Consider the following 24072-nt stretch of genomic DNA (forward strand, 5'->3'; position numbering starts at 1 on the left):
GTATCGGTACCAATGGTAAATGCTTCAAAGAGAAGTTCATTTCTCAAGAATGTGAAATAGGGTCCATGGATCACAAAACATGAAGTAAAGCTATCTTATTCCATGGATTCTTAAGATCCACAGAGGAAGCTGGTAGAGTATTATGAAGTCAAGTCCAAACAGGCAATGTCTGGTCAAGGTAAGCAAAGTCCACTTGTGACAGGCTAGGTAAAGACTGGTCAAGGTAGGCAAAGTCAAGTCACTGCAGGACAACTTAGTTCAAAGCACGGAAAGCCTAGGAAAGGCAGGCAAAGTCAAGTCCAAAGCACCCTTCACCTCCAAGGGAACACCTCTGGATAAAGCTCTTCTTAGGTATAGGAGAAAGTTGTCTCAGCAGGGAGACTAAAGCCAACTGAAGCCTTATACACACTAACAAGAGCTGTAGTGTGCTTGACCTCATCTCCATGAGGGAACTGGCTGGCTGGACCCTTGCCTGATTTTGCCATCTTTGACCTAGTGAGATGCAGGTATTGCAGGCGACTCCACCTCTGAGTCTTAAAGATAGCAGTAGGGCTGAGCCCTCTGACAGTGAGAACCCTTAATAAGTTACTGGTGGTTCTTCCCTTAAGTAAGTGGCCTGAGCCTAGTCAGAATCATCCACCATGCACCATCAAGCATCGAGGAGTTAAGTTTCCTATGCTCACATCAATCTCCCTGCCTAGTAAACAATTCCCCTGCCTTTCCCTTCTCCTGTCTCTGGAGAGTCAATCTCAACATTTTGCTTCCTAAACTTCCAATTATTACAAAGACCCCCAGATGAGAAAGCCATAGCTGGGATTGTCCTCTGTTTGATATTTAGGAAGCTGGAAGTTTAAGGAAATGACTTTAGAAGAAATGGGTTTATTGTTGTCATTGTTAGCTTGCCAAGACCAGTTGGCTTAAAATGCTAACACCACCTTGCAAAGTGAAAGCAAGCAACTTTGTCTTTGATAAAAGATAATATACACATGACTTCCAATTATTATTTTTTAAGCGCCCATATAACTAAGAAAATGTTGGCCTATTTTTGGCTTCTGAAGGCAAATATCGTTCCTGAAATTAAAAACAAAATTTGCTTAGATGTCCCGTATTTGAGATTTATGACACTGCACTATTTTTATTTATTTTTTACTAAAAAGTAGTTTGTATGTTTTAAAAAACTGTACTTAAAATACAGGCCAAGCATACATACATACATTTAACTTGGAGCCAGTTTTATTTTTTTCTGTTTCAGGTTGAGTTTGAATTCCCACCCTGCTTGGCTCATGAAATGTGTACTTCCAAATCCGCTTTCCTTTACATCTTTGCTTCAGGCAGGCGGTTCATCTTAAAAAAAAAGATCAGGGCCTTGGAAGTTAATCAAATCTATTAAACTATAAGTTTTCAAACTAGAAAAACTGCCTTGGGAACTTTGTGATGTAACCAGGGTCAGTCAATCAGTTGATATGCGCACACGGATTCTGCAATGGAAACTAGCAGGTTTCTCCTGAACTTGATCTTGCAAGGAAAACTGTAGGTCTGACCAAAGCAGGGTCAGTGTGCTTCAACAGCAGCCTAACTGCTTTATTTGTGTTAATGTCTGGTTTTGAAAATGCTCTGTATTTACCCGAGGACAAAAATATCTGTGTGCCATTTCTGTCATCCATCTTTGAGCTGACTGAAGTGCTGCTGGCAGGGCCACATCCCAGGCTTGGGAAAACCTTGGTGCAAGGTGCCTTATGGACCCCTTCCTTGTGTGTTGACATATCTCCTCCTCATTACTGTCCCTGCTGTCTTTTCATTTGTCCTCTCCCTTTGGGCCCAGTCCACACTGTGGGAGAGGAGAAGGCAAGGTGGATGGAAGCTCCTCCTCCTTGCTCCTCTCACTGTTCACTTGCTAAGTGAGGACAAGTGAACAGGCAGGAACAGCAAAGAGGGGTAGGGAAATTGGGGATTGGCAGTGGGCCCAGTGCTGAGGCCTCAGCATTGCCTCCTGGCACCTCCTGGTGATACTCCTGATACCTCCTCAGTTCACAGCCTTCTCAGAAGCACTGCTTAACTTGGCCTGTGCCACTTGGAGAGGGCTTGCTCAGGAAGCAAGGCAGCTGTGATGGACAGCAGAGGCTGGTGATGAAGTCCTTCAGAATTCCACCAGAGGGCTGGAGCCCCTCTCTGATTGGATACCAAGACAGCTAATCAGAGGGGGGTGGAGCCAGCAATTTGGGAGGGAGAATAAAAGGAGCCATTTCCGAGGGAGTGGTTAGATAGGGCTTGATCTGAGATGGGAGATAGGGTTTGTCTGAGAGAGCTGGTTCAAAATTGAGTTTAACATCCAGCCAGGAGAAGTAGAAGGTGTGAGGATACCGTCCACTTTGGTCTCATTTCAGTCAGGAGAGGAGACAACTTCTAGAAAGAGAAGACTCCAAGACCAGTTAAAAGGGGTGTGGTGATCCCCTGTGTCTGTAATACTATTCAAAGTACCTCAGGAGTGTCATTGATGTTGTTGTTTAGTCGTTTAGTTGTGTCCAACTCTTCGTGACCCCATGGACCAGAGCACGCCAGGCACTTCTGTCCTCCACTGCCTCTTGCAGTCTGCTCAAACTCATGCTGGTAGCCTCAAGAACACTATCCAACCATCTCGTCCTCTGTCGTCCCCTTCTCCTTGTGCCCTCCATCTTTCCCAACATCAGGGTCTTTTCCAGGGAGTCTTCTCTTCTCATGAGGTGGCCAAAGTATTGGAGCCTCAGCTTCAGGATGTGTCCTTCCAGTGAGCACTCAGGGCTGATTTCCTTAAGAATGGATAGGTTTGATCTTCTTGCAGTCCATGGGACTCTCAAGAGTCTCCTCCAGCAACATAATTCAAAAGCATCAATTCTTCGGTGATCAGCCTTCTTTATGGTCCAGCTTTCACTTCCATACATCACTACTGGGAAAACCATAGCTTTTACTATACGGACCTTTGTTGGCAAGGTGATGTCTCTACTTTTTAAGATGCTGTCTAGGTTTGTCATTGCTTTTCTCCCAAGAAGCAGGCGTCTTTTAATTTTGTGACTGCTGTCACCATCTGCAGTGATCATGGAGCCCAAGAAAGTAAAATCTCTCACTGCCTCCATTTCTTCCCCTTCTATTTGCCAGGAGGTGATGGGACCAGTGGCCATGATCTTTGTTTTTGGTTTTTTTTTTTTTTTGATGTTGAGCTTCAGACCATATTTTGCACTCTCCTCTTTCACCTTCATTAAAAGGTTCTTTAATTCCTCCTCACTTTCTGCCATCAAGGTTGTGTCATCTGCATATCTGAGGTTGTTGAGAATAGGGTAACTGACAGAAAGTACCACCTTGTTTAAGAACCAAAGTATTAAGCTATAGCATCTATGCAACTAACTTAAGGAACTGAAGTGAAGTAATTCTGAGCATTTTCCATCTAGTCTAGACACCTGTAACAACTATCTGAAGTGTAATAACTGAACTTAAGTGACTGACATTTTAAAGAAGCTGTGCGTGATTAGTAGCCTGTAACATCCATTAGATTTAGGATAATTATTAATAGGTTAACTGTTTCCTGAAAGGACATTATCTCCTGACACATCCTTTGTTTTATCCACCTTGTTCTGTGAAATGAATCTATCTTATTTGTTCAACTTCTCCCTGAGTCTTCAAGTATTTAAGATTTCCCTCACAGATAAACCAGAAGATAACCTGTGGTGGTTATTATACAATGTGTAAGTAGTTTGGATCCACTGCAATTAGTATATAGTGATGGGATCTGCTACATAATTGGTGCCAGTGGTGGGATCCGCTACTTCTGAGTTGGTCATGCTCTTCAGCTTCCTTAGCACCAGATGGGAAGGTAGCGCTGGACTTTGTGTTCACCAAAAAGATTCTGTCTCCAGTGAGTGCTGATGTGCTTCTGGCTATTTCCGAAGCAGCGCCTGGTCAGTCTGCAGTGCTATATCCTGAGTGCGTTCTCAGAAAGAAGCCAGCATCATCACAGAAGGCCACACCTGGGAGATGGCAGGGTGAGCCAGGTGTGACTGCCCTTGTGTTGTGGGGACACTTGTGCTGACCTAGTTAGTGTACAAGTCTTGAAAGGCTGGCTATTTGTAGCCTCATTTCCTCTATGGAAAAGCAAGATATATGCACACATGGATTTCAGAGTGATCCATAAATTTCCTTATTCTGTTAGTCCGCTACAAACTTCAACTGAAGGTAAGCTTTTTTAAAGAGATGCAATCCTATGCTTACTTGTTGTTGTTGTTGTTTAGTCGTGTCCGCCTCTTCGTGACCCCCTGGACCAGAGCACGCCAGGCACTCCTGTCTTCCACTGCCTCCCGCAGTTTGGTCAGACTCATGTTCGTAGCTACGAGAACACTGTCCAACCATCTCGTATGCTTACTTACTAGGGAGTAAGTCCATTAAACACAATAGTACTTACTTCTGAGCAGAACATGCAACTGTATTCTTATTGATTTGAATAACAGAGTTAACCACATTATGAAATTTCTCATTGAAGTCAGTGTGTTTATCACTGCAATGGATGAACCATAAGCTTGCATACTATTGACTGGATCGTACCCAAACTGAAATGTGAGAATCTCTCTTAATTTCTGTTCTATTCATGGGAACTTTTCCATTGTACCATGTAAGGGAAGTCTCCTGCAGGAAACCCGAGACATTTTTTAAGAGAAACAACAGCACACCGGTTTGGGGGAACTTGTAGTTTTATATTTGCAAGGATACAATTAGCTCACACATATTGTTACTTCCACCACTATTTGAGATAAAACTCATGCTACGTTCTCTTCAAAAGAATTTTCTTTTCTAATGTTATATTTTTATGATCTCCCATGTCGTTTATTCTTTCTGGAAGCAAAGCACAATGTGCGTTGCCAGAGAGGGTGTTGAGTAAAACGTTTGAAAGGTTTTCACATGAAAAAACAATGAATAAAATAAACACAGACTAAGATAGGATTTCTAGATAGGGAGGTGCAGCTGGCACAGGGACCCAGTGGGTGGACATCCTGCCTCCGCTTGCCCTGGAACTCGTAGTTCCCAGGCCAGGTGTGTGAGTGCAGGATTTTCCTGTGCCTGATCATCCCAACTGAAGGTGAACAAAGAGCAGGTGGTGGGTGCTAAGGCCAGAAAGGTCAGCAAGTGTTTGTTGCAGAAGGGACCCAAGCTCAGGAAGAGAGGAGGACATGCTTTGCCTCCAGAAGGTCTCTGGCTCCACCCTTGACCTTAAAAAAAGGATCTGTTTAGAAGGGCTGTGAAAGGTCATTTGCCTGTGTAAGGGAAGGAGGGCCACTGCCAGTCAGGGTAGACAAGATTGGGGTAAAGGTAAAGGTAAAGGGACCCCTGACCATTAGGTCCAGTCATGGCCGACTCTGGGGTTGTGGCACTCATCTCGCTTCATTGGCCGAGGGAGCTGGCATACAGCTTCCAGGTCATGTGGCCAGCATGACTAAGCCGCTTCTGGCGAACCAGAGCAGCGCACGGAAACGCCGTTTACCTTCCCGCCGGAGCGGTACCTATTTATCTACTTGCACTTGGATGTGCTTTCGAACTGCTAGGTTGGCAGGAGCAGGGACCGAGCAACGGGAGCTCACCCCGTTGCGAGGATTCGAACCACCGACCTTCTGATTGGCAAGTCCTAGGCTCTGTGGTTTAACCCACAGTGCCACCCGCATCCCAAGATTGGGCTACATAAGACAGATAACCTGATGTGTTATAAGGATGTTGCTAAACACACTGCCCAAAAGTTCTGTTCTATAAAATGTAAATAACTCTAAAGCTGGTTTTTATGAGCAGAAAGAGGTCCGCTATAGTGTGCTTTGCCAGGGCATGAATTTGAGGGCAAACCTAGGCATGGGAAGAGGCAGGTTCCTTTGGAAATTCTTTGCCAAGATGATGATGATTTAACAGTATTCCAGACCCTTCAAATGTCCCTATTTTCCAGGGATATCCTGATTTAAAGAAGCTGTCCTGGTTTCTGATTTGATCCCAGAGCCTCCCACTTTTCCTTAGGATGTCCCTCTTTTCACTGGAGAAATGTTGGAGGGTATGGTATTCATAAGTTAGCTTTCAAATGGTGAATGGACGAATCCTGCCCCACCCCTGTGTTGAAGTGCAAGCACAGCTGCTAGTTCTCCCACTCTGAACAATATAACGCAACACAATGGCCAACAACAATGGCACTAAACACTATTAATAGACTAATACAGATGATCAGAAATTGCAACCAAAGTCTCTAAATCTTCTTCACCAGTTGCGGTAGAATAATTCAAAAGTTTGATATATACATAATCTGTCACCAAATATCGCCAGAACAGAGTTTCCGGATAACCAATCTGTTTTGTTCAATGCTTTATCAGCCAATCTTGATCAATTCATCCAGACTTAACAAGCTGAAATTACAATATAATTACAATATACATGCGATGAAACCTGCGTCTGTATAAAATTAAATGCATAATACAATATGCACAACTAAAATACATACCCAATCTTACATGTAAGCAAATATAAAGGCTGTAGAAAATATGCTCTGGATCAGTGTTTCCATGATACTGTAGTCACTGATGCTAGTAACAAATTGTACTCTGGCTGTGATTGCAATCAGATGATTCCAGCACTAGCCCCCAAAGATTGTGGGTATCACCCTCACCCTCTTGTGGAAGCAAGGCTGTTGCACCAGCTCCAATCTGTCAGCAATGATGATGATGATGATGGTGATGATGGCCAGCAGCATCCAGGCAGGCGAGCTCAGTATCTTTGGTCTCCCTTGAGCAGGAGTGATAGAGTCACCCAGGTGCAATTCTCACTTGCCTCCCTCCCTCAGCATAGGACAGAAAGAGCTGGCCCACCTGCTGTTCTACTCCAGTGGCAAGATAGGGAGACTGCCATGGGTCAGGTTGTGCCTGTTGTGTTCCTGGAGGCTTTGTGGCTTAGCATATCTGAATTGCTTGGGTTCTCCAGGAACTCTCCATAGGGCAGCAAGCACGTCTGCATTCTTGGCCTGTGTGCCCTGGAGGCAGGCCGGCCCCAGCCCTGGAAACTTTCAAAGGTTTCCAAGTGAACGTCTTTATTATGTGGGTGGACCCTTGATTCACTTGATTAAATGGAAAAATTGATCCCTGGAATGTGTGTGGGTCTCCTAACCTGCATTTAAAAACAAAGATTATAATATGCAAACCATTAACAAGGTACAAGAATATTGAACTGAATTTATGTACGATGTAAAGAAAATGGTCACTTTAGCTAAATTATTGTGATAGAATTATTTGATTATTGTTTTTGGACTCCTAAGCGTCTCTTGGTGTAAAAAGAGAAGCCCCTTCTTATGCAATCCTTTACATTTATTGGTTGTAAAGCTGATGTGTGCCTAGACGATCAGATTATTTAAGGTTAATTGTTTAATTGGATTGTTTTGCACTTTTTTCTAATTTACTACAAGGTTCAGGGTACAAATCCTTGCACCTTTACTCAGAAACCAGAAGGGCTTGTCTCCAAAGAAGGTATCCCTAGAATTGCAGATTTTCTCTGCAGTTTAAAGCCATGACTACTGGGTAGTTAACATACCAGGCTTTATATATTTATGAGTTTATTTCCAAATCTGCCTCCCACTTTTTGACAATTATCCCCAAAGTGGGACATAATAAAGATACTGGAAGAGAAAGTTTAATTAACAATTACAATACAATATGAAAATAGTAAAAATGCAATTAGCATAACAGGAGCAAGGTCTACAATTCCAAAAACACCAAGCTGGTTCTCAGTATCTATTGCACTAATACAGAGCACCATCAGTGTGCCTTAGGTCTACCTTTGCAGTCTAAATTTTGACTGTGGGGTGAAAGGACAAAAGCAGGTGAGGGAAGGCAGGCTAATAATAGGCAACAAGAAGCAGGCAAAATTGAATAGTGCCCCTCAACACCACAAGGTGTGTGAACAACTAAGGCACCCACACCTCTGCTTGCTTCGTGACTTCCAGTCATAGGCCTGGGAGGTTTAACTTGGTCTCACCACTTTCCCTAGGAAAACTCGCTGATTACTGCTGAATCAGAACAAACGTCAATTTGCAGGAAACGTGATTGAAGTTTGCTCTGTAGAAAACAGCAGGTTTTCCTGGGGACAGTGCCAGGACAACCCCCCCCCCCAAACCCATGTGTAAAAATAAGGGGGGAAACGGAAATGTGGGTGAGCCCCAAGATTTGCCGCAAAATCATGTCAACAGACCAAGGTCTTCTCTTTGTGCTCCACACACTGTTCAGATCATTGCTATGCATGGAGGCCTCCTCCTTGAAGGCGTCCCATAGGCAGTGGTCAATAAAAATCAACAATATAAAATTCATAGTAATACAGTAACCACAGTAGCCAGCTGTATGCACCAACTAATATTATTGGTCCCAAAACGCCTGTGCACGTAGGTTTTCACCATGCACATAATTCCATGACTTATTTCTGAGGCAAAGCTGTTTCACGTGGTGAATTAACTTATCTTTACTGGTATGAATGCCCCATTTAATCAATAGCAACTCCCATTGATTTTAATTGTTGTAAGCTACATCTCAGGAAAGAGAGCCAAGTGGTCTGCATGCCTTGATGCTGAGGACACCAACAGACAACATTCCAAAAATTTCCCTGACGTAGCCAAGATACATGGTTATAAAATGAGCAAAATCATTTCCTTTATCAAATAAATGTGAAGTGCAGAATGAAATTTAGAAGACCATCTATTATCACGCATTATGTGTTATTCATTGTTCTGCTTATACGTATATTGCTTTCTTTATATATTTTTCTCCACACCACTTTGAAAATGTTAAATGTAAAGCGGTATATAAATGTTTAAAATCAATTCATTAAATTGAGGTAAGATGAGTAGCCAGGGAGGAATCTATGAGGAGGGTAATTGCCAACTGTAAGGCTAGGACTGGAGTCCTGTGCACACTTGCATGGAGGTAAGACCCACTAAAATCAGTGGGGCCTATTTCTGAGAAAAACTGTCATTGGGGTTTTTAATGCTGTAACACACATTATAGTTAGAGCCAGTGTACACAGTCAGTAGAACTGTGATAAAGTGCAGCCACATTACTTTAGGCTATAGGTGTTTGCCCATATGAATTCTTCCTGCATAAAAATACCTGTCATGTAAAAATAAACCAAAACTAGTATGACAGGAGAGAAGGTTCTACCATCTTCCTCACATGCCATTTATATTGTTACAAAAGTTGGGTGCCACCCCCACTCTCTGCCAGGGGGTTCCAGATGCTCACCCAGATTTTATGCTCCTTTGGAGAACTGAAGACAGCAGAGACTGTCATAGATTTAAGAAATATGAATTATTTACATATTTACACCTTTAGTCTGCGTGGAGGGAGTTCAGATCTTACAGCATGGTCATTTCAGGGGGAACTTGTTCCGCACACCTTGCTCTAAAGTAGCTTTTCCCCTGACACCTCAAATACACCTCAAACACCATGGCAACCTCTGCCTGCCCAGGCCCCATTCCTCTTAGATGGGCCATCCACCCCTTTTGTCCTGTTAATGCCACTATCCCAGGTGAGAGTCTGGCTTGGAAACAAGCTTAGCCTGTATTTTCCCGCTGTCCTGCAATCTTCCCTTCAATACTCAACCAAAATCCTACAGTTTATTAATTTCTAAGGTTTAGGGGGTCCCCCAAATCTATAACACCATGTACAGTATATGTGTGTAGGAGTTCTTTTTTCTTTAACCTACAAGAACATAGACTTGGGTTTGACCTAAACAGTTTGGGACCAGATTGCCCATACAATCCTGGCCAAGAACTGAGCCCTTTCATGGGTGCTCTTCTCTCTGTCCCTTCACAGGTGTTCATGAGATGACAAGGTAGGAGAGGGCCTTTTCTGGGGTCTCCCTCTGCCTCCTGACCCTCTGGGAAATCTGTAGGGTTCCTTGGCGTAGCTTTTAAATTAAGCTTTTGAATACTCGTAGATAATTTGGCTACTGTGGGTTTTGTTGCTTTCCATTGCATGTTTATATATTGTTTTTCATTTTTAGTATACATTACTCTGATTTCTCTTAGGGATCAGGATAGATATTATTTTTAAAAAGCAAATAAATGAACTTGCACCCCATCTATCAAATCTACAACCAAAGTGGTAGATTCCAGGAAAAGTGCTACCATTTGAGGGTCCTGGCTGTATAAATTTTCCTGGAGTTAGTGGCAATGTTGAGAGGCATTATTCTTTTCCTGAACCACAGTGTCTATTTCATAACTGAAGCATAAAATGTTGTGGTAGTTTATTACCAGGTGACAATAGCATTTTATTCCTGGCATTTTTGCCATACCCTGGTGGTTTTGAAATCCATATCCTCAGAATGGCAGACACCAATTTGTGTTTAACTAAACCACTGAGCCTTGGGCTTGCCGATCAGAAGGTCGGCGGTTCGAATCCCCGCGACGGGGTGAGCTCCCATTGTTCGGTCCCAGCTCCTGCCAACCTAGCAGTTTGAAAGCACTTCAAAGTGCGAGTAGATAAATAGGTACCGCTCCAGCGGGAAGGTAAACGGTGTTTCCATGCACTGCTGGCCACATGACCTGGAAAAACTGTCTGCGGAGTGGACAAACGCCAGCTCCCTCAGCCTGTAAAGCAAGATGAGCGCCACACCCCAGAGTTGTTCACGACTGGACTTAACTGTCAGGGATCCCTTTACCTTTTAAAGCAATGTACATTTTATGATAGCATTAAAAAATAATAACCTCATGGTCACACATGAGGCAGGAAGCAACACAGATAAACCTCGGTAAAATTAGATTCTCAATGTGCCTCATAAACAAGGAAAAAGCCAAAAGCCACAGTAGGGCAATACCTTTCTTAGGACCAACTCAAATATCACAAAGCAGTGAACAACAATTTAATAGGATGGATATGCCAGCCCCCCCCCCCCCGTCTTCAACCACAAATTGACAGATATGCAACGGACCACCTGAACAAAGCTCACAGCCCACCATTGGGAGACCTCTGCTCCAGTACTTTGGAGTGCTAGGATTGTTACTTCTGGCATGCCAAACCATCAGGAGGACAACGATTCAGTATAATCACATTGGGAACTGTTGGCTTTGCTTCCCACCCCCTTTCTTCCTTCCTGGTGAAAAAAGTAACCTGCAACTCTAACAAGTCACTGACTTTATAACCTGGCACAGTGAAATAGTGCCTGGACTAAAAGATGTGTTCCCAGCTCCCCCTGCAATGCCATAGAACAGGGGTCAGGAAACTTTTTCAGCAGGGGGCTGGTCCACTGTCCCTCAGACCTTGTGGGGAGCTGGACTATTTTTATTTTATTTTTTTGGAGGGGGGAATGAACGAATTCTTATGCCCCATAAATAACCCGGAGATGCATTTTAAATAAAAGGAAACATTCTACTCATGTAAAAACACACTGATTCCTGAACTGTCGTTATTGGATTTAGAAGGTGATTGGGCCGGATCTGGCCCCCAAGCCTTAGTTTGCCTACCCATGCCATAGAAGATGCAGAAGAAGAGTTTGGATTTGATATCCCACTTTATCACTACCTGAAGGAGTCTCAAAGCGGCTTACAATCTCCTTTCCCTTCCCCACAACAAACACTCTGTGAGGTGAGTGGGGCTGAGAGACTTCAGAGAAGTGTGACTGGCCCAAGGTCACCCAGCAGCTGCAGGTGGAGGAGCGGGGAAGCGAACCCGGTTCCCCAGATTACGAGACTACCGCTCTTAACCACTACACCACACTGGCTCTCGCGTGTCATTGGAGAACTGCATACCAGCAGCCTCTGCAATATGGGTATGTCAGATGTGCAGTGTAGTCACTAAACGCTTCTGAGGCAACATGCTTCTGAATCCCAGTTGCTGGAAACTGCAGGGGGGAAAGTTCCTCTTGCGTTTGGGTCCTGCTTGTGGCTTCCCACTGGGGCATCTGGTTGGCCACTGTGAGAACAAGATGCTGGACTCGGTGGGTACTTAGCCTAAGCCAGGAGGCTCTTCTTAGGTTCTGACGTTTTATTTTCTCCACCACTTAGGCTGGATTGAAACATCTTTACCTTGGAAGCATGAGAGACATGGCAGCACTGCTTCCCACTTCACCAGTAGAAGCCCAGGGAGAAGCCATGCTGTGGCTTCCCACTGTGCCACAGTGACCCACTTTCCTGACGTTTAGTCCTGCTGTGGGGAGAGGTGACCTTCTCTGGCCAGCTCCCATAGCACCAAGATAACTTGCAGGATTTTAAAAACATTGAAAAGAGAGGAGTAAAACCTGAGATGTAATACTAGTTCCTGAATGATATTAAGATAACTCCTTGGTTGCCCTGAGATGGCAGGAGCAAAGGCATGCTTCACTCTGCCAGGAAATGTGCCATGCCTTGAGGCAGAAGTCCCTAACCTGCTGCCACCCAGCTGCTTGGGACCACAATACCCACCAGCCAGTGTCTTGCCTGGAGAAAGGCTGCCTTCGGGCAGAAGCGCACAAGCTGCAAGGGTTGCCGTGAGTGCATTAAATAAGGAGATGTGCACGTCTGAGAGAGCCAAACTTCCCTGGCCTGGGAAAATTCTTCGCCTTTTTCTGACACGTGCCAAAGAAAGCACTATTTTGTTTTTTTACGTGTGGTGGGCTCATTGCAGGTAGGGGCCCTTCCGTTCCTCCTCCAAGACGTTGCAGGCATCTGACATGAGCCGGAGTAGGGAATCAAATCCTTGCAGTCGCCCCCACGCCAGAAGTCTGAACTAGCTGCGCAATTCAAACTTTATTTTGAAGCTTGCTGCAAGAATCGCCAGTTCCACAGCCCTTTTGCTAAACCCAGAAGTCTCTCCCTTCCTGCCGCGATCCTCTTCCACGCTCGCTCCCTTATCTCTCCGGGGAGATGTTTGAACTCCCACGCCAAGTGGCCTGGCCGGGAAGGTGGGCGGGCGAGTCGCGCAAATGGGCTCGGCGTGCAGCTTTTCCCGGGTGCCCGGCTCGCTCGGCCTCCGAGGGATCGGGACCCCAGTCCGGCGGCGGACTCCCGCTTGCTCCTCATCCTGGGCGCTGGGCAAAGGCGCCGGCTCCTCGGGAAGAAGGCGGACCCCGGGCTCGGGCTCGGCCGCGAGGAAGACGCAGAGCGGCGAGCAGCGCCGGCGGAAACCGGCGCACCGCTCCCTCCGGCGCGCGGGACGAGCGCGCTTCCGACGGTGGTTCGGTTTCCCTGCTGGGGGAACCGGAGCCAGGCTCCCCGGCTTCCTCCGCAGAGGAAAGAAGGGGCGAGCAGCGATCCTCTGCGCCCCCGCGCCGCTTTCCTGGGCGCCCGGCGAGGCGCTGCCGCCTGGCCAAGTGGATGGCTGCGGGCCCCACGGGGCCAAGCCCAGCGCCCAGGCGCCCCGGGGCCGGGGAAGAGGCTCCTCCCCTCGGGGGCGGGCGGGGGGCACAGCATAAAGGCGGCGGCGGCGCGCTGGGGCAGACGCTGTGCGCTCGCCGCTCCTGCTGCCCTCGCCGCCCGCCGCCCGGAAGGTCTCTGCCCCGCTGATGGGTCCGGCCAGGATGAGGCCGCTGCCGCCTTGGGGGCTTCTCCTGCTGGGCTTGCTGCTGCTGCTGCTGCCCGGCGCCGCGGGGATGGAAGAGGCGCCGCCGGAGCACACAAGCGAGGGCTTCCAGATCGTCACCTTCAAGTGGCATCATGTGCAGGCGCCCTACATCATCGTCCTGTGGATTTTCGTCGCCAGCGTGGCCAAGATTTGTGAGTGGGCCAGCCTCTTCCATTCCTTCTCTCCCCCCCAATCCACTCCTTTTGTGCTCCGCCTTGGCGAATGGGTCCCTCGGGCATGAGGGTTGACTGTTCTCCAACTGAATTGGTGCTCCTTAACTTTCTGAATAGTTTTTTCTCCGTCGCTGGAGAATCTGGAAGATATAATTACCCGGGGATTGCTCCGCGGGGCGTCTTGCTTTTCTCTCCAGTGCCCGCAGCGCGCTCCTGGAAGGGCGGCTGGGCAGATCGGTGCTGCTCTTTGGCCGGGTTGCCAGCTTCACATCCCCCAGACCAGAGATGCTTCAGGCTCCTGCCATGTTCCATATCTGTAGCTGTTTTGCAATGAATGAAAAGTGCTCTTTCTGCTCCGTGAAGCATCTTTGGCCGACCCCATTAGGCACTAAAGGGCATTGCTCTCCTGTAAAAGGTGGGGAAGAAAGAGTGCAATGTGGCAATTTGAGAGAAGGAGAGGCGGACCGTGCAACTGTAGTGGGCTTGGTAAAAGGAGCTCAGGCAGTAGGAGAGAGGAGGAGGAGGAGGAAGAGAGCAAGCTTTTTGCCTATAGAAGGTTCACCCCCACCCGGTCGCACCCGCCGAAAGGATCCAGTGCAGCTGGACTGAAAACGTCCCTGCCTGAAAATACCAGCAAGACCAGTGACCAGACAACGTTGGGTTAGATGGACCAGTGGTCTGACCTGGCTGCTCCATGCAAGCGGGTGTTGGTGATGTCCCAGGACATGGCCCTGGTGCCAAAGGCGGGGGGGGGGGGGATGCACCCCTGGTGGGGCTTATGAATGAAATTGCTGGTAATTTGCTGCCCCTTACTTGTACTCCAAAATAACTGCCAGAGACAGGCCACTTCACTCTGCTGATGTCAAGATGGCCTTTTGCACTGCAAATTATATACAGACCTTCACCCACAGATCTCAGGGCTGTTCACAACATAAAAATACAATATAGAAGCATCAAATACGTGATAATAGCAAGAACAAAAAACAAATCAATTACCCCCTCCCCAAAACACATTTAAAAGAGGTATAAGATGACACAAATAATTGTGTCAATGGGGGTTTTGTAGGAAAACTTCTCAGTGTCTCATGCCTCTGGGCGCATTGCTCAGGTTTCTTTTTAAGCCTAGCAGTTAGGATTTCCCTGTGAGTAGAATTATTAACATCTGAGCAGTTTGTAATGATGTACCCTGGATTATAAAATTCCACATTTAATTGTGATGCTTTGCTGCAGTGGTGTTAGGGTTTCATAAGTACCGGCTGCAGACTAGCTGCTTTGCATGGGCTGCTTCTTCCCACCTGGTTAGGACCACCAGCTCCCTCTGCATTTTCCATGTGCATTTTATTTTATTTTTCAGTCAAGGGACAAAAAAGGTAGCCAGATTTCAATCAATCAAACCTTTATTGCATTAGCATACAGCCATAGCAGGATAAGACAAAAATGCTAGAGACAAGCAACGAAACAAAATTCAAAGCGATAATACTGGCGTGATGACATTTAAAATTACCTAAGAGGGTAAAAGGTAGCCAGGTTTCAGTGGCACACATGTCTAGTGTGGGTGTGTTTAATGACCAAGGATTCCTCTCAATAAGCACAAGTAGGGGCTGATTCAATGTGCGTATTTTGCCATCTTAAAGTCTCATACTTTTTGTGCTTGATTTTGAAGTGTGAATTGGGGTTTGGGAAGTTGGTGAAATATAACATGGGCAGACGGCTGCATTTCTTGACCTCTATTACAATAACATAGGGTGTTCTGCTGGGACCTGGGAGACCAGGGTTTAAATCCCCCACTTGGCCATGAAGCTCACTGGGTGACCTTGGGCCAGTCACTCAGCCTAACCCAGCACCTTTGAGCTCCTTGGAGAAAAAAGTGGGATACAGATTGCTCAGTCAGTAGAGTGCGAGACTCTTAAACTCAAGGTCATGGGTTCAAGCCCCATGTTGGGCAAAGAGATTCCTGCATTGCAGTAGGTTGGACTAGATGACCCTTGTGGTTCCTTCCAACTTTACAATTCTATGATTCTATGAAATATAGCGAGGAAAATGAATGAATGAATGCATAGCATAATAACAACACATAGTATTTTCCACATGTCTTATGTGCAATAACCCTGCAAGATGGGTCAGCATTACTCTTCCTTAGATGGGAGTGGGGAAAGGCTGAGCCTATAGTCACCAAGAAAGTTAATAGCAGAGCTGAGATTTGAGCCAGGTATTCCTATCTCCTAATTCATATTTCAAACCAAAGCACTACACCAGTTCATTGTATTGGTAGCCAAAGAGACAACAGGGTTTATATAAATTTTTTAAAACATTAGATTAGTAAGGATAGGCAAAAGAATGAGGCAAACTATTACTCTTCCCATGAGTATGGAGTTTGTTTGGTGTGCATTTGTGAGTGGGAAAGAGAGAAGGTAGAGGAGAAGATCCTTTAATTGTGCATGCTGACTGTATCCCCTTGCATCATATTTTATTGAGCAATGAATACACCTTTAAAGAGCCCTGGAGGTGAAATACATTTGTTTTCAGCGGATAATGTGTTGCTGACAAATTCTGTACCAAGTTTTCACTCTGGTGCTGGTTATCCTGTGAAATACAGAAAATTGCAGCTGGGATCTTAGGCTTCCTGAGGGAGTGCCACACTTTCCTGAACCTCCCTTTAACTTTCTGTCAATTGGCTTCGCCGCAGCCTTGCTGGTGTTTCTCACAGGAAGCGCTTAGCATGGAGTGGGCAAACGGGTGCCCCTAAAAACCCACCGTGGACATGTTTAGCTTACCTCTGAGTGTTCAGAAATGCAACACTGCCCTTCACTCTTTATGCATTTGTTGTGGGAAACACCAGAACAACTTCAGTGTAGCTGTGGCAGACACAACATGGGAAGCAGCTCCAAGGGATGGGTCTTGTGTGAAATTAGACATCACGCAGGAGCTGTAGGGCAGGGTCCCAACATGTCCTTCCCTCCCCCTTCTATGTTAGGCACTGGGGACTGAATCTTTTGCAGAGCAGGGGCAGTGAGGAAGGGAGGCTATTCTCCATGATACCACTCTTTTCTGATCTCCCACCAAAACTTCTGTTTGCTCTGCAGGGGGGGAAATCCAGGCAACATTCATTTGAATATTCTTGGTCTTCTGTTATTGATATTGCCCTACAGCCTCATGTTGAACAGGATCTTCCGAATCTGCATTGAATTGCACTTTAAGCAAAACTGGCCAGAATGCTGGGAAGTAACCAAGCAGAAAATGTTTCATTTTGGTTTTATTTTCTGGAATGAGTAGCTGAATGTGCTTGTCCAGGTTAGGGATTGAAACGGTGTAGTTTCAGGTCTGGTTTTTGCATTATAGGATACCAATAGAAAGAAATGGCCTCTTCTTTGTGATTCTATAGTTTGTAAGCCTTTCCAACACTGCTGTTGGTTAGAAATGTGATACACTTTCTGTGCCCTGAGTAGCTGCTGAACTGCTCTTGGTCTTACACACAGGGTAAGTTGCTTGATGAAATAATTTGGCTATGATAATGATGATGTAGTAGTAGTAGCAGCAGCAGCAGCAGCTCCTCCTTCTATAGATGATAGATAGATAGATAGATAGATAGATAGATAGATAGATGATAGAGAGATAGATAGATAGATAGATAGATAGATAGATAGATAGATAGATAGATAGATGATAGAGAGATAGAAGGTCAGCTTGATCAGCCCTTTGGACAGAAATGACCATGTAGGAGTTGGGAGCATTCATCATCTGTTGCTCATGACTCTCAACAATGCCAGTAGAAGAATATTTCCAAGCTTTGGAAATTTCTGCCCATTGTGTTCTATTTGCCTGCAAACCTAAAATGCTTCCTTGGGAGCAAGTCCCATGGAACTCAGTAGGACTTACTTCCAAATAAAAATGTGTGGGATAGCTGGACAGCACACACAGGATCCAAGTGTGTGAAAAGGCAGCTGTAGGAGAACGGCAGTGATGGGTTGTTGGGTGGGAGCAGATTCTTCTGGCCTGCTCAAAATTCAAAGAACCGTAGAATTGTAGAATTGGAAGGGACCCCGAGGGTCATCTAGACCAACCCCCTGCAGTGCAGAAATCTCAACTAAAGCATCCATGGCAGATGGCCATCCAACCTCTGCATAAAAATCTCCAATTTAATGATTCAAATATTTGATTTCTATACTACTCAGTAAATTGAAAAAATCTATTAAGTGGTGTACAAAAAAACTGAAACAACAACAGATAACTTAAAATATTACAAAAATGCACAGTTACATATAGAAAGGTGACTTTAATACAAAGTTAGTAACCTACATAAACCAATATCAATTCAGGCTTATTGCTATGAGAAGGGTGTCTGGAAACAAAACAGCAGACATCACTGTAGTCCATTGTTCTTGGCTTACTTTTTATTGTCAGGTCCAAGGTGGATGGTCCTTCCTCAGGCCAGGGGCAGCTTTAGGGCGGATGAGGAAGGTGCCTTCTCAAAGCCTGGTAAGCGTGAGGAGGGAGAAACATGCTAAGAGGAAGGCACGCTTGGCAAATCCACACCGTGATCAGGTCCCACCCGGAAACCAATGTCCCCACTGTGGAAGGATGTGTGGCTCCAGAATTGGCCTCCACAGTCACTTACGGACTCATTGTTAAAACTGTGTTTATGGAAGACAATCTTACTCGGCTCCGAGTGATCGCCAAAGAAAGAAAGAAGAAAGAAAAGAGTCCTTCCTCGTTCCCAAAGCTGGTCAAGTGCTTACCAGGCTTTGGGAAGGAGGTAGGAGGGTTCTAGGACTCTGCCAGAGCCTCGTGCCTCCTTCTCCAAGCAGGGAGGTCATCAGATGGCCTTGCACAGGGTTCAGCGCTGCTCAGGCTGCCCACAGCTGTGACCCATTCAGCTGCACTCTCCACACCCAGTTCCAGGTGTAGCAGGCTTGTTGAGTTTCCCAGGAGGTCCAAAGGATGAGGAAAGGGTCTCCCTTCGCACACAACGTCTTCTTCACCCTCTGTCCTCTCCTCCTCTTCTAGCTGTTTGCTGGTCCATAGCAGGGCTTGCTTTTTTGGACAGGCTCAAGGTGAAAAAATGCTTCCTCAGGCTGCCCACAGCTGAGTCCCACCCAGCTGCACTCCAGGGAAGGAGAGTCCACCGCCTTCTGAGGGAGTCCATTCCTCTCAAACAGCTCTTACTGTCAGAAAGTTCTTCCTGGTGTTTAGTCAGAATCTCCTTTTTTAAACTTGAAATTGCTCACCATTTGCTGCTTTGCAGTCCTCTAGAGAAAAGCTTTTGAGTGGAAAAAGGGCTGGTGTGCAAAGATACATGCATATATATTTTGGCCCTAAATCTTTATTTACTTACAGAGGTAAAGAAGAGAAAATATGCATGCATATTCTACCTAGTTTGGCTCTTCACTTCCAGTGTTCTGGCAATGAGTGGTACACATTTAGGCATTTGTTTCCACCCCTGAATTTGACTACGTATATTCAACAAATTAAATAAAATTGAAGATATTTGACCAGAGCTACCAACACTTGTGAAAGCTGTAGCATGTTTGCAGTACAATCCTATTCATGCTTATTTGCAAGAAAATGCCAATGATTATAATGTGACTTGTTCCCTGTGCCTAGGATTGCAACCTTCTTCTTCTGATTTAAAATAGGTAATTGATTAACAAAATCCATACTGTGCAGCAAACTATTACACTCATGTGCACTGTGTAGCTCCAGGCATGCTCCTTTGTGTTGGGTTTTGTGGACGTCCAATTAAAACAAGGGTTTTTCCATCATTGGAGAAGGCACAGGTATGGATTTCACGTGGCTTGCTATCTTATCAATGAAGAATATGGCTGCGATTTGTGTTGCTGCACCAGGTATCTTTTAAATCTGCACTTTGGCTATAATAAGAAAAAAGTAAGTAAATATATTAGCCTGGAATTTCTAGAAGCCTGGACTTGCCAAGTGAGTGCTTCCAGTCTTAGGGCTTATGCAAACAATGCTTGTGTTGAATTTCCTTACTGTAAATGGATGCCTGTGATCACATTTAGTTTCCATCTGACTAATTTAATGCATTCAGAAGACCTGTTAGGTTGTATCCTCCCCTCCTTTGTCCCCACCTCCTCCTAGTCATGCACATGCAAGGGCACAACTAAGCTTTTCTAGATGCAAGTCTTAATTATTTACAGTAAGAAATGAGATCCCAGAGCAGCACAGCTCTACATGGTTCACATTACAGCCCATAGATAATGTGGCAGCTGTTCACAGCAGCACTTTGTATACAGTGCATTTACATAAGGAATCCAGGTGTGCCTCAACATAAGCAGCATTTGCGCAAGTCTCAGTGGACCCCTCTTGGTGCTTAAAGTAAACACAAATCCTTTCAAGTATGCCAGCTTCTGGTTGCTGGAACACAAACTTTGTTTCATTTTGCTCATCTTTCTTATTATACATATTATGCAGAAACACACAATCCATTGAACTCTGGAAGTTAAAAAAGAAGAAGATAAATCATAGTTACTAATATGCTGCCCACGGGACGCGGGTGGCGCTGTGGGTTAAAGCCTCAGCACCTAGGACTTGCCGATCGAAAGGTCGGTGGTTCGAATCCCCGCGGCGGGGTGCGCTCCCGTCGCTCGGTCCCAGCGCCTGCCAACCTAGCAGTTCGAAAGCACCCTCAGATGCAAGTAGATAAATAGGGACCGCTTACTAGCGGGAAGGTAAACGGCGTTTCGTGTGCTGCGCTGGCTCGCCAGATGCAGCTTGTCACGCTGGCCACGTGACCCGGAAGTGTCTGCGGACAGCGCTGGCTCCCAGCCTATAGAGTGAGATGAGCGCACAACCCTAGAGTCTGTCAAGACTGGCCCGTACGGGCAGGGGTACCTTTACCTTTAATATGCTGCCCATATGGGTTATTATGAACTTTAGATCATATATTTTAAGGGTGATGGAATCCAAAACCAAAAGTTCATTCCCTCAAAGAACCCAGCTATTCTAGAATCACCCTATGCCCTTGGACATAGGTGTTTTGAAACAAAAGGAGCAATCCATCGAAAACAAATACACTGTTAGCAATCTGTGGCCCATGGCCAAATATCAAAAGCCCTTTGCAAGCAAACAATTCAGCCCTGTGACAAGAGTGATCTGTTCCTTGCCCGGCAGCCCACTGGGCAGAGAGGAAGAGAGAGTTGAGAAAGAGAGAGAGAGGAAGAGAAGAGGAAGGAGCAGCAGCAGAAAAATGGAGATAAATGGCATCCAGGACCTGGCGTGAGATATAAGCTTAGTTGAGCCAGGTGGGAGCAGTGATCAGAGTGCTGTTAAATAAAGTATACCTGTAAATAGCCAATTGTGAAGGAAATCCACCACAGTCACAGTTGATTTCAAAAGAGTAAACTTCCCCAGAATGAGGGGCTTGGTTAAAAAGGCAGTTGAGAAGCCAAGAAGGTCAAATCACTCAGAATTGCTTGGGAATTGTTTAAAGACAGAAAATTGGAAACACAACTTGAATATATACCTCAGAGCAGGATAGGTACCATGAAGGCCAAGAGGCAACTGACGTGGTTAATGAGCGGCGTCAAAGAAGCTTTTAGAGGCAAGAAGGCTTCCTTCAAAAAAAAATGAACTCTTGTCCAAATGAAGATAACAAAAAGGAACACAAACTTTAGCAAAAAAGTGCAATTAGACAGTAAGGGATACTAAAAATTAATTTGAGGAACACATTAATACCAGCAACAATAAGTTCTTAGTATGTCCAGGAAGGCAGTTGGACCCTTGGATGATAAGGGAGTCAAAGTAGGATAAGGAGATTGGGGAGAAGCTGAATGAATTCTTTAGATCTGTTTTCACAGCAGAGGATATAGGGCAAATCCCAGTGCCTGAACTAAGCTTTGCAAGAGGCATGTCTGGGAAACCTAAGATGGAGAGCAGTGACAAGAGGTGAAGTTTTAGGTCTAATGGACAAAATAAAAATTGACAAATTGCTGGGTCTGGATGGCATCCTCTTGAGAGTGCTCAAAGAACTCAAATGTAAAATTGCTGATCTTCTAACAGCAATAACAAAAAGTAACTTGCCCAATATAACACTTTGTTTTAAGGGATGCAGCAGGGATCATGGAAATTACAGGCCAGTTAGCTTGACATCTGTCCTGGAAAATTGGTAGAAAATATTTTTAAAGATAAAATAACTAAGCGTATAGAAGAACAGGTCTTACTGAAGCAGAACCAGCATGGCTTCTGTAAGGGAAATTCTTGTCTCATAAACCTATTAGAATGCTTTGAGAGTGTCAGCAAGCACATAGATAGAGGGCATCTGGTTGACCTAGCACTCATCCAGACTTCCTTTTGTGCCACGTTTCTAGGTACAGGTTTGTGCTTTAAAGCTCCATTTCCATGTGGTGGTTTGTTTGTTTGTTTGGCTGTTTGTTCTGATTCAGTGTTAGAGTGGATTCTCCAAATGGAGAGAAATACAGTGGTACCTCGGGTTAAAGACACTTCAGGTTACAGACTCCGCTAACCCAGAAATAGTACCTCGGGTTAAGAACTTTGCTTCAGGATGAGAACAGAAATCGTGCGGCGGCAGCAGGAGGCCCCATTAGCTAAAGTAGTGCTTCAGGTTAAGAACAGTTTCAGGTTAAGAACGGACCTCCGGAACGAATTAAGTACTTAACCTGAAGTACCACTGTATTGGGACCTGTGCTTTTTAACTTGTTCATAAACCACCTAGAGTCAGGGTAAGCAGTAAGGTAGCCAAGTTTGCTGATGATACTAAATTGTTCAAGATTATTAAAGAGATAGCAAAGAGCTTCAAAATGTCCACCACCACTACTACTAAAATAATAATTTTATTGTTTATACCCCCCCCCCCATCTGGCGGGGTTTCCCCAGCCACTTTGGGCAGCTTGCAGCACATACAAATTGAGTGAATGAGCAGTAAAATGGCAAATGCAATTCAATGTAAACAAGTGTAAAGTGATGTACACTTCTTAAATTTTTAAAATCTTAAATTTTACCTGTGCACACAAGGGGTTTGAACTGGCAGTGCTGGATCAGGAACAAGACCTTAGGGCCATAGTAGACAGCTCAATGAAGTTGTTGACCCAGTGAGTAAAGGTAAAGGGACCCCTGACTGTTAGGTCCAGTCGTGGCTGACTCTGGGGTTGTGGCACTCATCTCGCTTTATTGGCCGAGGGAGCTAGCGTACAGCTTCCGGGTCATGTGGCAAGCATGACTAAGCCGCTTCTGGCAAATCAGAGCAGCGCACGGAAATGCCGTTTACCTTCCCGCCGGAGTGGTACCTATTTATCTACTTGCACTTTGATGTACTTTCGAACTGCTAGGTTGGCAGGAGCAGGGACCGAGCAATGGGAGCTCACCCCCGTCATGGGGATTCGTACCGCCGACCTTCTGATCGGCAACTCCTAGGCAGCAGCCATGAAAAGGGAATTTTCATGGGATCATTGGGAAAGGAATTGAAAACAGAACTGCTCATATCTTAACAATATTATACAAATTTGTGGTGTGATTGCATTTGGAATACTGTGTACAGTTCTGGTTGCCTCACCTCAAAAAAGGATATTGTAGAGTTGAGAAAGGTTCAGAAAAGAAAAACCAAAATTCTCAGGAGGATGGAACAACTCACTTATGAGGAAAGGTTGCAGTGTTTGGGATTTTTTAGTTTGGAGAAAAGGCAAGAAAGAGGTAACATGATAGAAGTTTGTAAAATTATGCACGGCATGGAGAAAGTAGATAGAGAGAAGTTCTGTCTCTCTGTCTTAACACTTGAACTCGTGAGCATTCAATTAAACTGAGTGTTAGGAGATGGATAAAAGAATCTGCTTCTTCCAAGAGAGCATAGTTAAACTGTGGAACTCACTCCCACAGGATTAGACCAATTCATGGAGGACTATCAAAGGCGACCAGCCATGATGGCGATGTTCTGTCTCCATGCCTTGGAATACCAGTTTCTGGAAACTACAGGAGGGGAGAGTTGTTCTTGGATTCGAATCCTGCTTGCAGGTTTACCACAGGCATCTGGCTGGCCACTGTGAGAACAGGATGCTGGACTAGATGGGTTATTGGCCTGATCCTGCAGGCTCTTCTTATCTCCCCCACATTTGCCTCTAGCTATTCCCAGCCATGGCTACACCTCCCCACTGGGCCGGGGCTCTCAAAGGAGAAAAGGTTGCGCATTCCTGCTGTAAGCTCTGCAAACTGTCAGCGCAAGCAAAAAAGGCTGGTGACCCCTGCCCTATAGCATGTTCAAAACTGGGCTGAGGCTGCAGTTCAGTCATAGTGTCCCTCTCAGGGGCCTGTATTTCGTTACTGACCATCTCAGTGATCCCTGAGAACATAGCTTGAAAATCATTGTG

The 24072-nt window shown here is 45.4% G+C and overlaps 1 protein-coding gene and 1 long non-coding RNA gene across 3 annotated transcripts in view; one reads left to right on the forward strand and one right to left on the reverse strand.

Annotated features, from left to right (window-relative positions):
* Positions 1–7577: 7577 nt before the first annotated feature.
* The window catches only part of LOC144325173 (uncharacterized), a 104479-nt gene continuing 87984 nt past the window's right edge, over positions 7578–24072 (reverse strand). Inside the window, exon 2 of the long non-coding RNA XR_013390500.1 lies at positions 7578–11549. This is a non-coding gene — a long non-coding RNA (uncharacterized LOC144325173). The remainder of the gene's footprint in view (positions 11550–24072) is intronic.
* The window catches only part of SLC9A3 (solute carrier family 9 member A3), a 52157-nt gene continuing 41513 nt past the window's right edge, over positions 13429–24072 (forward strand). Inside the window, exon 1 of one of the 2 annotated variants that reach the window (XM_028702810.2) lies at positions 13429–13717. In XM_028702810.2, coding sequence (XP_028558643.2) covers positions 13507–13717 — 211 coding nt within the window. In that variant the 5' untranslated portion in view covers positions 13429–13506. The remainder of the gene's footprint in view (positions 13718–24072) is intronic. The other variant, XM_028702809.2, reaches the window with a different exon arrangement.

Source organism: Podarcis muralis, chromosome 13 (assembly GCF_964188315.1).
Source record: "Podarcis muralis chromosome 13, rPodMur119.hap1.1, whole genome shotgun sequence".
Classification (NCBI taxonomy): domain Eukaryota; kingdom Metazoa; phylum Chordata; class Lepidosauria; order Squamata; family Lacertidae; genus Podarcis; species Podarcis muralis.